The following is an 11,944-nucleotide window of genomic DNA, read 5'->3' as shown; positions in this document are numbered from 1 at the left end:
TTTGAACCTCCCCCATATATATATATATATATATATATATATATATATATATATATATATATATATATATATATATATATATATATATATGAGTTGGGCTCAATGGAGACCAAAAATTTTGGAGTCATTAGAGACTACAGGATCTACCGTTAAATAATATGGCAATTAATGGACATGATTAAATATTCATTGTCCTACATTTCTTGTCCTGCATTTCTAATTTTGTAATATTAATAATTTACACTATTCTTGTCCTGCATTTTTAGTAATGTATTATTAATATTCTTGTCCTGCATTTCTTGTTTTTAATTTTAATTCAAAACTATGTTTGTAATTTACACTATTCTTGTCCTGCATTTTTAGTAATGTAATATTAATAATTTGTCCCGCATATTTGTGATATATCTAAGTGTTATTTTGTCCTGCAACAAATTCAATTCGTTGCTGGACAATGACAATGAGTTCAGTGCCAATCATAACAGTGTCCAACCACATCTTTGTTTTGTATGCAATTATTATTTTTATTTGTTAGGATTTCGGTGATTGAACACCAATATTATGGAATTATTATTTTATGTTATGCAAGATTTAGAAGTACTATTTGTTGTTCATCGATTTAGAAGTGCAGGACATGATAAGGGAGAGAAAACAAACGTGCATGACAAAATATATGCAGCCGTTGGATGTTTAATGATTGGATGGCCAGGATTAGGTCTCTACAGTCTCCAAATAATCCAGTCTCCATAGAACTTTCTTCTATATATATATATATAACACTTTAAAGAAGGTAATATAATTACAAATAAAATCCAAAAAATAGTATACTTCGACAAATTTTCTTTTTTATATTTTGAAACATCATTATGTACAAATTATCGATATTAATTATATAAAACTCTTTTAAATAATAAATATTTATCCAAGTTGTATTAAATAAAACTAAATTTAAATAACTTATATAATAGATTTACACAATTTGAAATTCATGACAATATATTTCCAGTTATTATTTTTAATTTTCTTCAGAATAACACAAATTATTAAATTTTATTTACTAAAATATTGAAGAAAATTCTTTTACGTGCAAAATATCAAAGAAACGCGAGATGAAAATATCATCAAATAAAACATTATTTAAGATTTATACCTATCTTTGACTATTTTCATAATTTGAAAATCCATATAGAAATAATACTTTAACCTTTTTTGAATTAAAAAATCCAATATAGTCCGAATTACTTCTTTTTCATCTTCCACAATTCCTGTCTGCTACAATCCAGACAGGTATCCCTTGTAACTGCCGTGTTCCAAAATGAAAAACAAAAATCAAATGAGAATATATTCATCTATGAGTCGAACAGAAAATATTATCCTGTGTATTTATAGGCAATTAGGTTGTATGCTTGTATCTACTATCTACAAATTACGAAATTCTATGAAATCTAAAATCCAGAAGAGCATCATACCATCAGGCATCAATAAAGCTATATTTACAGATTCTACTTGCCACTTGTAAAACATGATTTAAGACATTTCCATTGTCGCCAGTTTAATTACTTTGGTATTGTAGGATCCACAGCTTGCACACTTATGATAAAGCCAATGAAAGGGTGCAGTGCCTTTCCTCTCACAGTCATTGCACAGGATGTCCTGGGTATAGGACAAGTAAGAATCAACATTGTCAATAAATAATGTATCCAAATGTATTATGTAGACACAAAAGGAAAATATCGTAGTACCTGGTGGCGATTACGAAAATCCTCTGGCAGCTCCTCAGAACCGAGTAAAGCATCAAGCATCCCAAAGTATACCTGTCATTAATACATAGGAGTATACCTGTCATTAATACATAGGAGTATACCTGTCATTAATACATAGGGAATTTAACAAATGTAGTAGTAGTACATATTCTCTACCTTGTATAACTTGCAACAAGGTCTTTTAAACTCATTCTACTTGCTATAGTTTCAGTTTCAAAGTGCCCCTAATTATACATTTATTCTCAAAACTAACCGCTCAGATTCAACTTCTTGGAAGAAGGTATTATACTTGAAAAGCCACAGTTAATAATATCCTAGACGTCCTTCAGCTACAACTTTGATCTTACTAAGTGAGGCATCGACTCCACAATAATATAATAATATGATATTGTCTGCTTTGGACCAAACCCGCATGGTCATTTTGAACCGCACTTTGTGGAAGGTATTATACTTGAAAAGAACAGTTAATATCCTAGACGTCCGTCAGCTACAACTTTGATCTTACTAAGTGAGGCATCATGTTAGCAACCTTATTGAGCTCAACAAACTTCTCACTCAGGAAAATTGCTTTCCTACACTATTGAACTACACAACTTTAGTAAAAGAGTAGTAGTTAACTGGTGCTACCTGCCTACCTTACCTCCTCGTGATAAGACATCGTGATTTTATATTGCATTCCTATTTGTTTGATTTTTTTTGTTTACATTGTTCGTTTATGTTTATATTTGCATGCTCTTCTTTATGCTCCTAGAACATCTCTATTGGTGTTCGCTAAAAATGTTTGGCATTGGACCTGTAAAAGATTATGTACAATTTGTTGAATCTGTAAGAGATTGTGCTCCGATGGGACTGGTTATATTGGTTGGCTATATCTTAAAAATAGTATGTTATTATTTCAAGTTGTTATTAATAGAATATATTATTTTAATATGGTAACAGATGATGTGGCATTATAATTACAGATCCCTAGAGGTTCGGCAAATATAGCCAACATCAAGAGGTTGGCTACAATTATAGACAATGGTTTTGTACCATTGGAGTGGTGAAATTTATACATATTATCTACAAATTTTATTTTTGGCATGTCCACATAGACTTTTAGCTAAGGGCTTTGTAGGGTTGGAGATGCTCTTACCTTTGATACTACTTACTAGTACTAATTAACTACTATTATTTTGTATTCGAGCCAGGGGTCCTCGCGGAAACAGCCTCTTTTAAACAAGAAGCAAGTTTTGCATCCATCTCACCTACCTTTCCATTTTGTTTTTACCTGTTCTGGAACTAAATATACATCTTAATCTTCACATTACTAAACCAATCTCACTTGTCTTAGTTTAGTAGTTTATATTTTATTAAATATTTACGATTTTTTTTTTTTTAAAATGCTTCTCACATGCTAATACCAGATATCTATACTTAGAAATTGCTAGACATGCCCACAAATTTGAACCTGATATGACAATTTCATGTTGTATGTTAATCTGCGGAAAACTATAAAGCTTCACACAGAAGAAAATGACAATGATCGATATAAATAAAGAAAGATCTCAGGTGTGTACTCTGTAGTTTAAACAAGTAGCCACAGGATACATTCTCGTATCATAATTAGCTTTCTAAGGATTATGATATATACATTCTAATATATTGTTCACTTTGTTCAGTATATATTCAATTTACCTTGTATTAATAAAGACAGATGAAAATTGATTCCACATAAAATAGCATATGGATGACAGCATATATAATGGTATAGTTCAAGTATGAGAACTGTATCCATACCGACATATCTCCCATCGATTTGCTGCATATTGGACATATGTAGTTGGTGTGAGCATATGCCTGCAGAAGGGGAGAAGGAAACAAAAGGGTTATCTGACAGTATACAAATATATAGAGATTTTTCAACAAATAACAAAAGAGTCCAGTATAGGACACAAAGGGTAAACCTGAAAGCAAGCCGAATGCATATAATGGCCACAAGGGAGATCTCTGACAGTTTCACTTGATGTGAACATAAACTCACAGCATATAGGGCAGTTTGTTTCTAGACCTTTCTCTCTGCATTTGTGGTCCAACAATTGTATCCCTAGACAGCAATTGCAGGTCATGCAATGAAAGAAGTCAATGCCAAGTCCCTTACCAAGCCGACATAAGTTGCAAGAAGGGCAATGATAAACTGTCCTGAAGAGAGGAAGGGTGAGGGAGAATCAAATTCATATTCATGGTTTACTAATAGTTATTAATAAAATTTTAAATACATACATCAACCAGAATATCAAAGAATAAGTTATGTTTCCAGAGAAGATTTCCTTAGAATATTAATGAAATCAATATAAAGCCTTAAGACTCTACAAAAACAAGAAATCAACTAGGTTATGAATATAGTCGCATAAAGAAAATCATCTTCTATTTTACTAAACAAATTTGAAGTGGTAAACTGATTTAGATACTTTTGTTTCTAGCACAATAAAAGGCCGTGGAATCACAAATATATCACCTTTCATCATCAAAAAATTTGCAGTAGCTGCAATAATATTTTGCCATAGATAGTCCATTGCAAGATGGTGCTACACAAATTGGTCCAACTGGCTGAACTGTCTTGCAGTTCATGCACATCATCTCAGATGTAGCTTTCCTATATGATCAAACAAGATTTCTTATAAAAAAAAGATTTATTACATAATTGACCTCTCTAGATTCAATAAATATATAATAATAATAATAATATCCAAGAAATCACCTATCCATAGAGTGGTCACTGACTTTATCATGGCAGAACCTGCATGTAAATAACTTGCCACAGCAAGCAGCTCGAAGCTTGCAATTTCTTTTGTAATGCTCACACCCGAAAACTTGTTTTGCTGTATCACGATATGACGGTGCACATCCGCGCAGAAATTCACCTACCGAGTCTTTAACATTTCTTGCATGAGGTAAGTTTTGTTGAGCTGCTATCCAGCGACTGATATCAGAAAAAAAATGATTATGCTTACAGACATAAACAAAGTACTTAATGGTGCTATAGCTTATGACAGACATACCTTGTCATAAGGTTTTGAATAAGATAATCCTTTCCCCTTGGATCAAGAGTTGGATCCCGAGAGACCTTTCTAATTTCCGATTCGAGCTCATTTTGATTCATTCGAAATATCTCTCTCCATCCAGGCTTGAAGTTCTCACCACTTTGGTCCAAAGCTTCATGGGAATAACTATCTAAAAATAATAATAAGATTTAGATATGTTCTTATGATGCGAATAAATAATTGAGTAGCATTACACCAATCAAGATGCAAAAGCAGCCACGTGTAAGCAGTGAAGGAAACTAAATCTACAGTATATGAAAGAACCTTCTAAAACACTATCATCAGATGTTGATGGCTGTGAAGATGAATTTGAAGTTCCTTCCCACCATTCATTAAGCCATTCACTGAACATTGTATTCTTGGTTGCTTGCTTCCAGGTATCCATCATTTTATCTTGCTCAACCTGGGTAAGAGCAGAAGTTACCCATGGTAACATTGATTGAAGCACCTCTGCACCAGTAGTGCCAATTATTCTACCTACAAGTTTTTCCTGCTCCTCCAAAGAAACATGCTGGTCAAACAGCGGCCAGAGCTCAAGCTCTTCGCGTAAAATGTGCTGATCTAGAGTTACTTTTATCGACTTGCACATGCTCTGAACTCTTGTCACAAGCTCACCATACTTTATCACATTATCACTATGACGAGAAGAACTAGAATTTGGAGTCATTTTCTTTTGATGAAGTCCTGAAAGCTCAGAAAGACTAGAGGAAATGTCCTCAAATAGTTTTTCCTCATGCTTGTGGTCCAATGTGTAAGAGTGACTTACATTATGAAGGGTTTCCCTTGATTCTAGTGCAGGGAATATTACATCATCTTCTGCATTACTATGAGCTCTGTACAAACCCCATAATAAACGGAACCTACCATTAAACTCCCTTAACATTGTCTCATTACAATCATTAAGCTTTCCTGATTCAACATCCAGAAACTCCAAATCTTTGCGGATGGCTTTGTGAAATTTAAATATGTTATCAATAGGCCGTGTCACATGCCCATTATTCGTCAAGCTTATATCTGTCTCCCAGTTAAAAAGGCTAGAATTTAGGGAAGGAGCAGCAGGACCAAAGGAAGGTGAACGCAGAGATTTTGCTGTCACAAGTAGATTCTTCCTATCAACTCCTAACCCTGGAACACAGCATGGATCATTACTGAAAGATATAGCTATGTCCCCTGAGGTATCAACGCCATTATTTTCCTCTTGTTTCACTTGCCTGATACAGGTCGAAAATACACTTTCAAGAGGAGTACATGGTTTGCAAGGACAAACATTTTCAGACCCTTTATCACTTGCAGTCGCCATAGTAGCTGGACAAGAACTAGTTTTGTTCGCAGATGAAAAAACAACATTTGGGCGACCTTTGCGCGCCCAACCAGAAAATAGGGTAACCAGTGCAATGTCCGAAACTGGAGCTGCATTAGCGACCACATTTTATTAGAAGAGCAGTTGTATTTAGAAGAATAGCACATACCACAAGAACAACCAATTTAGAAAAAAATAAGGAGAATGATATCAAACCTGCCATGTGCATATTGTATAGAAAAGATCTGGCTTCCTCTTCACTAAGTGATCCTACCAACCATGGTAAGACGGACTCGAGTAATCTCAGAGGCATCACGCACAAGCTCTGATAAAGAAGTTCTCGCTGTTTTGTAGGACTAAAATGCTTCCGTGCAAGTGGAAGGACCTACGTTGGATCAAAATCAAATTTGTTTTGATGACTTTAAAAACAAAGATAATGTCTGAGGTTATATAATAATAATTTAACAGATTAGAGAAACCATAGCCTAGGTTCCATTTTGTGTGCATGCTAAGTTTCTTCATGATATTCATAATTATGCAATTTGAGAATAAAACTGAAGGTGCAAGTCCAAGAAACCTACAAAATTGATTGCAGTTGCATTACAATCACCTTAACTTCCTCATTCTGAAAATGCTTCTGTATACTGCCTACGATATGATCAGCCTGTGAACACAATTTTGAATAAAATTCAGCAGAAGATGAGTTGGCTCCAGCTCTTTCTACGCTTTCAATCAAGCTTCTAAACTTGTCAAACTCGCTCTCTTCTTCTGCGTGCTCCTCTGCAAAAGAAAGTTCTGCATCTAGAGCAGGGAATATAACTTTGTCCTCAGCAATGCTGCATTAGTGACAGAAATAGCTATTAATACCGTATATATGTAGCACAACAAGAAACAGGCAGAAACACAAAACATGAGGCATTCACAAGTTTTGGCAATAGAACAGATCATATCTGGCGACAGGAACAAGTGTTTTCTCTAGTCTCAGGGGTGAGTGACTATAACTATGACCGAGATTACGGCAAGTATATGCTGAAGACAAGTATATCTGAAGTCGTTTGATATGCATTAAAGTGCAAAATGTAGATTACAGAAAATTCCTGCACTTTAAATATTCATGATGAGTTTGCTCTTGGCTATTCTTTTTAATAAAACAAGAGATTGAAACTTTGGGACAGAAAGCAAATTCATCAAGACTTGAGTACAAATCTAAAATTCACGTAATGAAATATATGCACATGTAAAAGTTCCTACATCCAGAAGTGTAAAATTGTGCATCACTCTCCAATATAAATCATTTTCAGAAACAGGATGGTCAATATAGCAACTACCAATAGCTACAGCAAGGCATTAACAGATGAAACACCATTGAATTTTTTTTGAAGTGTATCTAAAATGCTACACTACCTGTGGAAGATACAAACTTCAGCAATGAACTGCAGCCTCTTATTAAATTTAGACAGACCAGAAAAATCTCTAGATAGCTGAATCCTTTTAGCTGCATCAGCTATATCATTCAATTCCCTATTTATTGCCTTGTGCCAATGCAATATTTCATCTACTGGACGATTTGGAAAGGACTCTGTCTGACAAAAATCTGACTCCAAAAAATCCATTTTACCGGTTCTTGAGGATTTACAAGCACTGCGCCCTTCTTCAGATGGACAAAATGATGCGCCACCCCTAGAATATGGACACCTCTGATCCTCAGAATGATCTTCAAGATTTTTGCGCTTCTTGTTGATCTTTTTCCTATCCATCCAGCTGAATATGATCTTAATTATTTAAAAGAAGTCAGTAACAAGCTATGAGACATAAAACTATATTGCATCCCTTTCACGTCGAAATGACCTCACCTGTTGAAGTAGCTCCTCTTTCGGAATTACTGTCCAGAACCAATCACACATGTCTCTGTACTCATCAGAGGATATAGAGGATGAAAGCCAAGGAAGAAACTCTGCCATCATATTCACAGGAATACTGCATAAAAACTGCCAAACTAGTGAAGCCTGCTCTTCAAATGAGAACTTCTCAATAAGCAAGGGGAATACCTGAAAAATTTAGATAGCCACTTTCCTAAGATACGTGATTCTTGAGAAGATTGCTGGAGACAATTTACATTCTATGAAAGTAATTGTATATGAGTATGCATATCTAAATGCAAGTACATGGTTGCGAAAATTTTATAGTGACTAATACATAATCCTCTTAAACTTTATGCATCTTAGATAAGATCTTCTTGTTTAGTTCATAGATTAAGGTCTCAGGTTACAGAAGTTTATGCAGATAACTATTCTTTACATTCTGCACTTGAAAAATTTTCACAAAAAAGACATATATGAGCATATCTATTGTAATTGAACAATGAGATCAATCATTTGACTTATAGCAACATGGTATTAGTAGAGATACACCAAAATTTACTCTTACAATGCATGCTTTAAAATGATGAAGCTACAGCAAATTGAATGATGTCCACAACTTGATACATGTGCACGTGAAGAGTCTGATGCTGGTAATTTCAAATTTAAATACTTCCTAGGCTAAGAAAAAGCACTTAGCACCATACCCTGCTCCAAAATCCAGTTACAGACATGAGTAGTTTAGACAACTGAAGAACCCATGCTCTACTTAAATATATTTATAACTGCACTATAATAATATTTCCAAACCTATGAATATTTTACCGATCCTTGTACCTGGGATGATATTCTTCATACATAGTATCTGGAATATTTATAAAACTTTCAGACACAGGCCTAAAATTAGCAATGCTATTATCACGTTAACGAAGCACTGAATAAACTGTACCTGCTCCTCCTCCTTGGACATGTGCTTGCTAATTGATGTTTGTAGAGCTCCAGTACAAGAGGCTAACTCTCTCCTGCAACTTTCAAGATTTGGCATATCTGAATTAAGCAGAGTAAAAAGCTGATCAAAAAGATCACTTTCTCCCTCATGCTCAAGGGAGTAAGTCCTCGCCACATTTTTCACACGAATATCAAGTACTGGCAATATGACCTGACATCCCAAAAGCAAAGCACAGATTATTTTTTGTATTTTATGGTGTTTGACTGACATGAGATAGTCCGCTTAGGTCAACAAAAATTTCGTTTAGGTCAAGCAAAATAATAAACATTCATCACTTCCTAGCTCAAGTGCTTGGTAGCTTGAGATACCCTTGAAGGTTTCATGATCTAACCTCACAAGATTCAGTTGTTGCCAACTAGCTACCCCTCCCATCTACCAAGATTTTTTTTTACAGAAGCAAGAATTTACCATTATAACAAAACTGACCAGTTAATTACATATTTAAGAAAATGTATGGTTTTTCCCAAGCGGTGCAGTTCAATATATTGGACAAAATAAATGTGGAAGTGGCCAAAGAATTGCAAGCACAGACATACAAAAGCATCCCAAAGTCGAAAAAGAATCAGCAATTAGCACAATGAGGACATGTGAGGACAATGCCCAGATTCTGTGACCACCATAATAGAACTTCAGGTAAAATGCCTCGTATCATATATCGAAGTCATAATGAAGGATACAACAGCTATGCTACATTTAAATCCTCTACCAGCCCCCATTAGTCCAACTAACAACTCAGTAATTTGGTATCCAATCCGTTCTCGATTTTCCTTAAACATGCAAAACTTCCACAGAATGCTACAACCGAATATTTAGCAGCGAAGGCAAGCCTAGACTCTAGAAAAATAATCACACTCTACTTTACAACGAAACATATTTGTGAACACTATCACTCACATAGTTCCATAAAACACAATACAGTATACATATGGCATTCTATCTATAAAAAGATTAAGCATATAAAATGTAAGCAGTGCAGAACCGATTATATAAAGAACTACTATTGGTCAAAAAGCAATTTAATCGAATTAAATTAATAAAATCCACCAAGCTAACCGAACAATATGTTTCTACTATAAACTGTGGTAAAAGTAAAACCAGTGGGACTAAACTAGTCTATTAAACTAATTAAACCCGATTGATCTTCAATAATCAATGAAATTATGTATTTCCCGACCTGTTAGTCAAAAATGACTACCAAATTTCATTTTTGCAATAAATTTGACTATTTCGGAATTCTGATTCTACGATCAAAATGTAAATGTATGAATTATATAATTTGCACACACCTCATCCTCAGCATTGCAGTGATGCTTATAAACCGAACGAAGGAAATGATATCGATCCAGCAACGGCGTCAAATCGCTGCTAGGGTTTGTCGCAAACGCTAACGCAGCTTGATGAAGCGCATGAAGCTCCGACCTAATAGCTTTATGAAACAACAAAAATATCCGAATCGGCGACGACTCTAGTTGACTCGCCGGTCCGGCCATCACCGCCGACGACGGCGTCGCCATGTGATACATAGATACAAAAATCCGTATGTACAAGTAGAAACAGAGTTTGTTGCGAAACGGTTAGAGATATGAATGGACAGAGAGGGAGGTGTTTATAGATAAGCCACGTGGAAAGAGGTGCCACGTGGATATGGATGGCGCGTGGGAGGAGAATGCGTGACGCGGGTGAGAGGACGTTTCAATGGCGCATTTGCATGGCACGCGAGAAGTGTTTGAAATTTGGAAAGGGAGTGTAGTGTGGAATTTATTTGGTTGGTGAGTAAGATTCCACAACTCCGAAAGTGAGGAAACGATAAGATTAAAGATTTTTTAGGTCGGTTTTTCTATGGTGTGCCCATGGGCACATGCTAAGCGCGGAAAATTTTGTGCTTAAATCATTTTAATTGGCTCCTCTCTCTTGATAATAGTGGACCTCTTTGCAAATACACCAACCACACCAATTAAAATCTCTCAAATACAAAAATTTCCGCGCTTAGCATGTGCCCATGGGCACACACTAGACAAATCGTTTTTAGGTCATAGTTCTTTGATTTTTGACTAGAGAAGTGAACTAATTGGATTATTGTTCCGAATTAATTCGAGCAAAAGGTCAGAAATTTTGGGGAACGTCCATAGTATTATTTCTCTCTATGGTGGTATACTCTAAATTATGTTTACTACTGCATCATTAGGGCTGTAAATTGATACGGATAATCCGGTGTCTTGGCTCATATCCGGCTCGAAAATATGATACATATCTCATATCCGTTTTGAAACGATCAAGATCTGGCGGAAAAATTAAGCTCGTATAATATATGATCCCGGATACGAGCACATTTATACCCGTTCAGATTTGGGCTCATATAATTTTTCATAATACGATCCTACCCGAATACCCGAATATGAACCACAGTTCATATTCGATCCAAACTCATATACATATTATATTTTAAATCCATCGTATTTGCAAGTAAATAGTCATCATTTTATAAAATTCTAATATCTTATTTAAGTTTATATCTTCATAAAATATGATTTATTTAATGTGATCATGCTTATTATCTTCATATATATTTAATAAATGATATATACCAACATATAAACTATAAGTTTTAATTTAAAATTATTATATTCTATAATATTATGTTTACTTAAACTAAATGATAATTATTTGAATAACTGAAATAATAATGATACTTAATGTTAGTGGATCATGTCCGGCTCATATTCGATGGATCATAAACTACCGGGTTAAAAAATAAAAAATACGATACTGGATCATATTCGGTTCAGATCCGAATCTCAAATACCCGGGATTGGTTTATATCCGAATAAAACGATCCCGGACCCAAATCTGGACAAGCTAAAAATAATATGATCCGATACTTGAGCAGAGGGGTACCCGGGATAACCCGGATCATTTTACAGCCTTAATCATAT

General features: G+C 34.8%; 1 protein-coding gene across 1 annotated transcript; it reads right to left on the bottom strand.

Annotated features, from left to right (window-relative positions):
- Positions 1 to 1,313: 1,313 nt before the first annotated feature.
- On the bottom strand, positions 1,314 to 10,720 carry LOC108196563 (zinc finger protein BRUTUS). The gene is made up of 14 exons (XM_017363897.2): positions 10,298 to 10,720; positions 8,952 to 9,161; positions 7,997 to 8,191; positions 7,548 to 7,915; positions 6,754 to 6,979; positions 6,360 to 6,528; positions 5,108 to 6,253; positions 4,802 to 4,973; positions 4,501 to 4,722; positions 4,258 to 4,395; positions 3,707 to 3,941; positions 3,540 to 3,599; positions 1,740 to 1,811; positions 1,314 to 1,650 (listed from the first exon to the last, which is right to left on the bottom strand). Exons 1-14 carry the CDS (start codon positions 10,532 to 10,534, stop codon positions 1,525 to 1,527), a joined length of 3,576 nt encoding a protein of 1,191 aa, XP_017219386.1. The 5' UTR covers positions 10,535 to 10,720; the 3' UTR covers positions 1,314 to 1,524.
- Positions 10,721 to 11,944: the final 1,224 nt, after the last annotated feature.

This window comes from Daucus carota, chromosome 7 (assembly GCF_001625215.2).
Source record: "Daucus carota subsp. sativus chromosome 7, DH1 v3.0, whole genome shotgun sequence".
Classification (NCBI taxonomy): Eukaryota; Viridiplantae; Streptophyta; class Magnoliopsida; order Apiales; family Apiaceae; genus Daucus; species Daucus carota.
The sequence above is the reverse complement of the archived record's forward strand: the minus strand, read 5'-3'. Positions and strand labels throughout refer to the sequence as shown.

What these genes read in the sequence shown, in the direction of transcription:
- LOC108196563 (XM_017363897.2), bottom strand. Translation starts at nt 10,534, where the DNA reads ATGTATCACATGGCGACGCCGTCGTCGGCGGTGATGGCCGGACCGGCG. An exon ending in AAGAGGAGCTACTTCAACAG is followed by an intron (nt 7,916 to 7,996) that starts GTGAGGTCATTT and finishes TAAATAATTAAG; the next exon opens with ATCATATTCAGCTGGATGGA. An exon ending in TGATGATAGTGTTTTAGAAG is followed by an intron (nt 4,974 to 5,107) that starts GTTCTTTCATAT and finishes TATTATTTTTAG; the next exon opens with ATAGTTATTCCCATGAAGCT.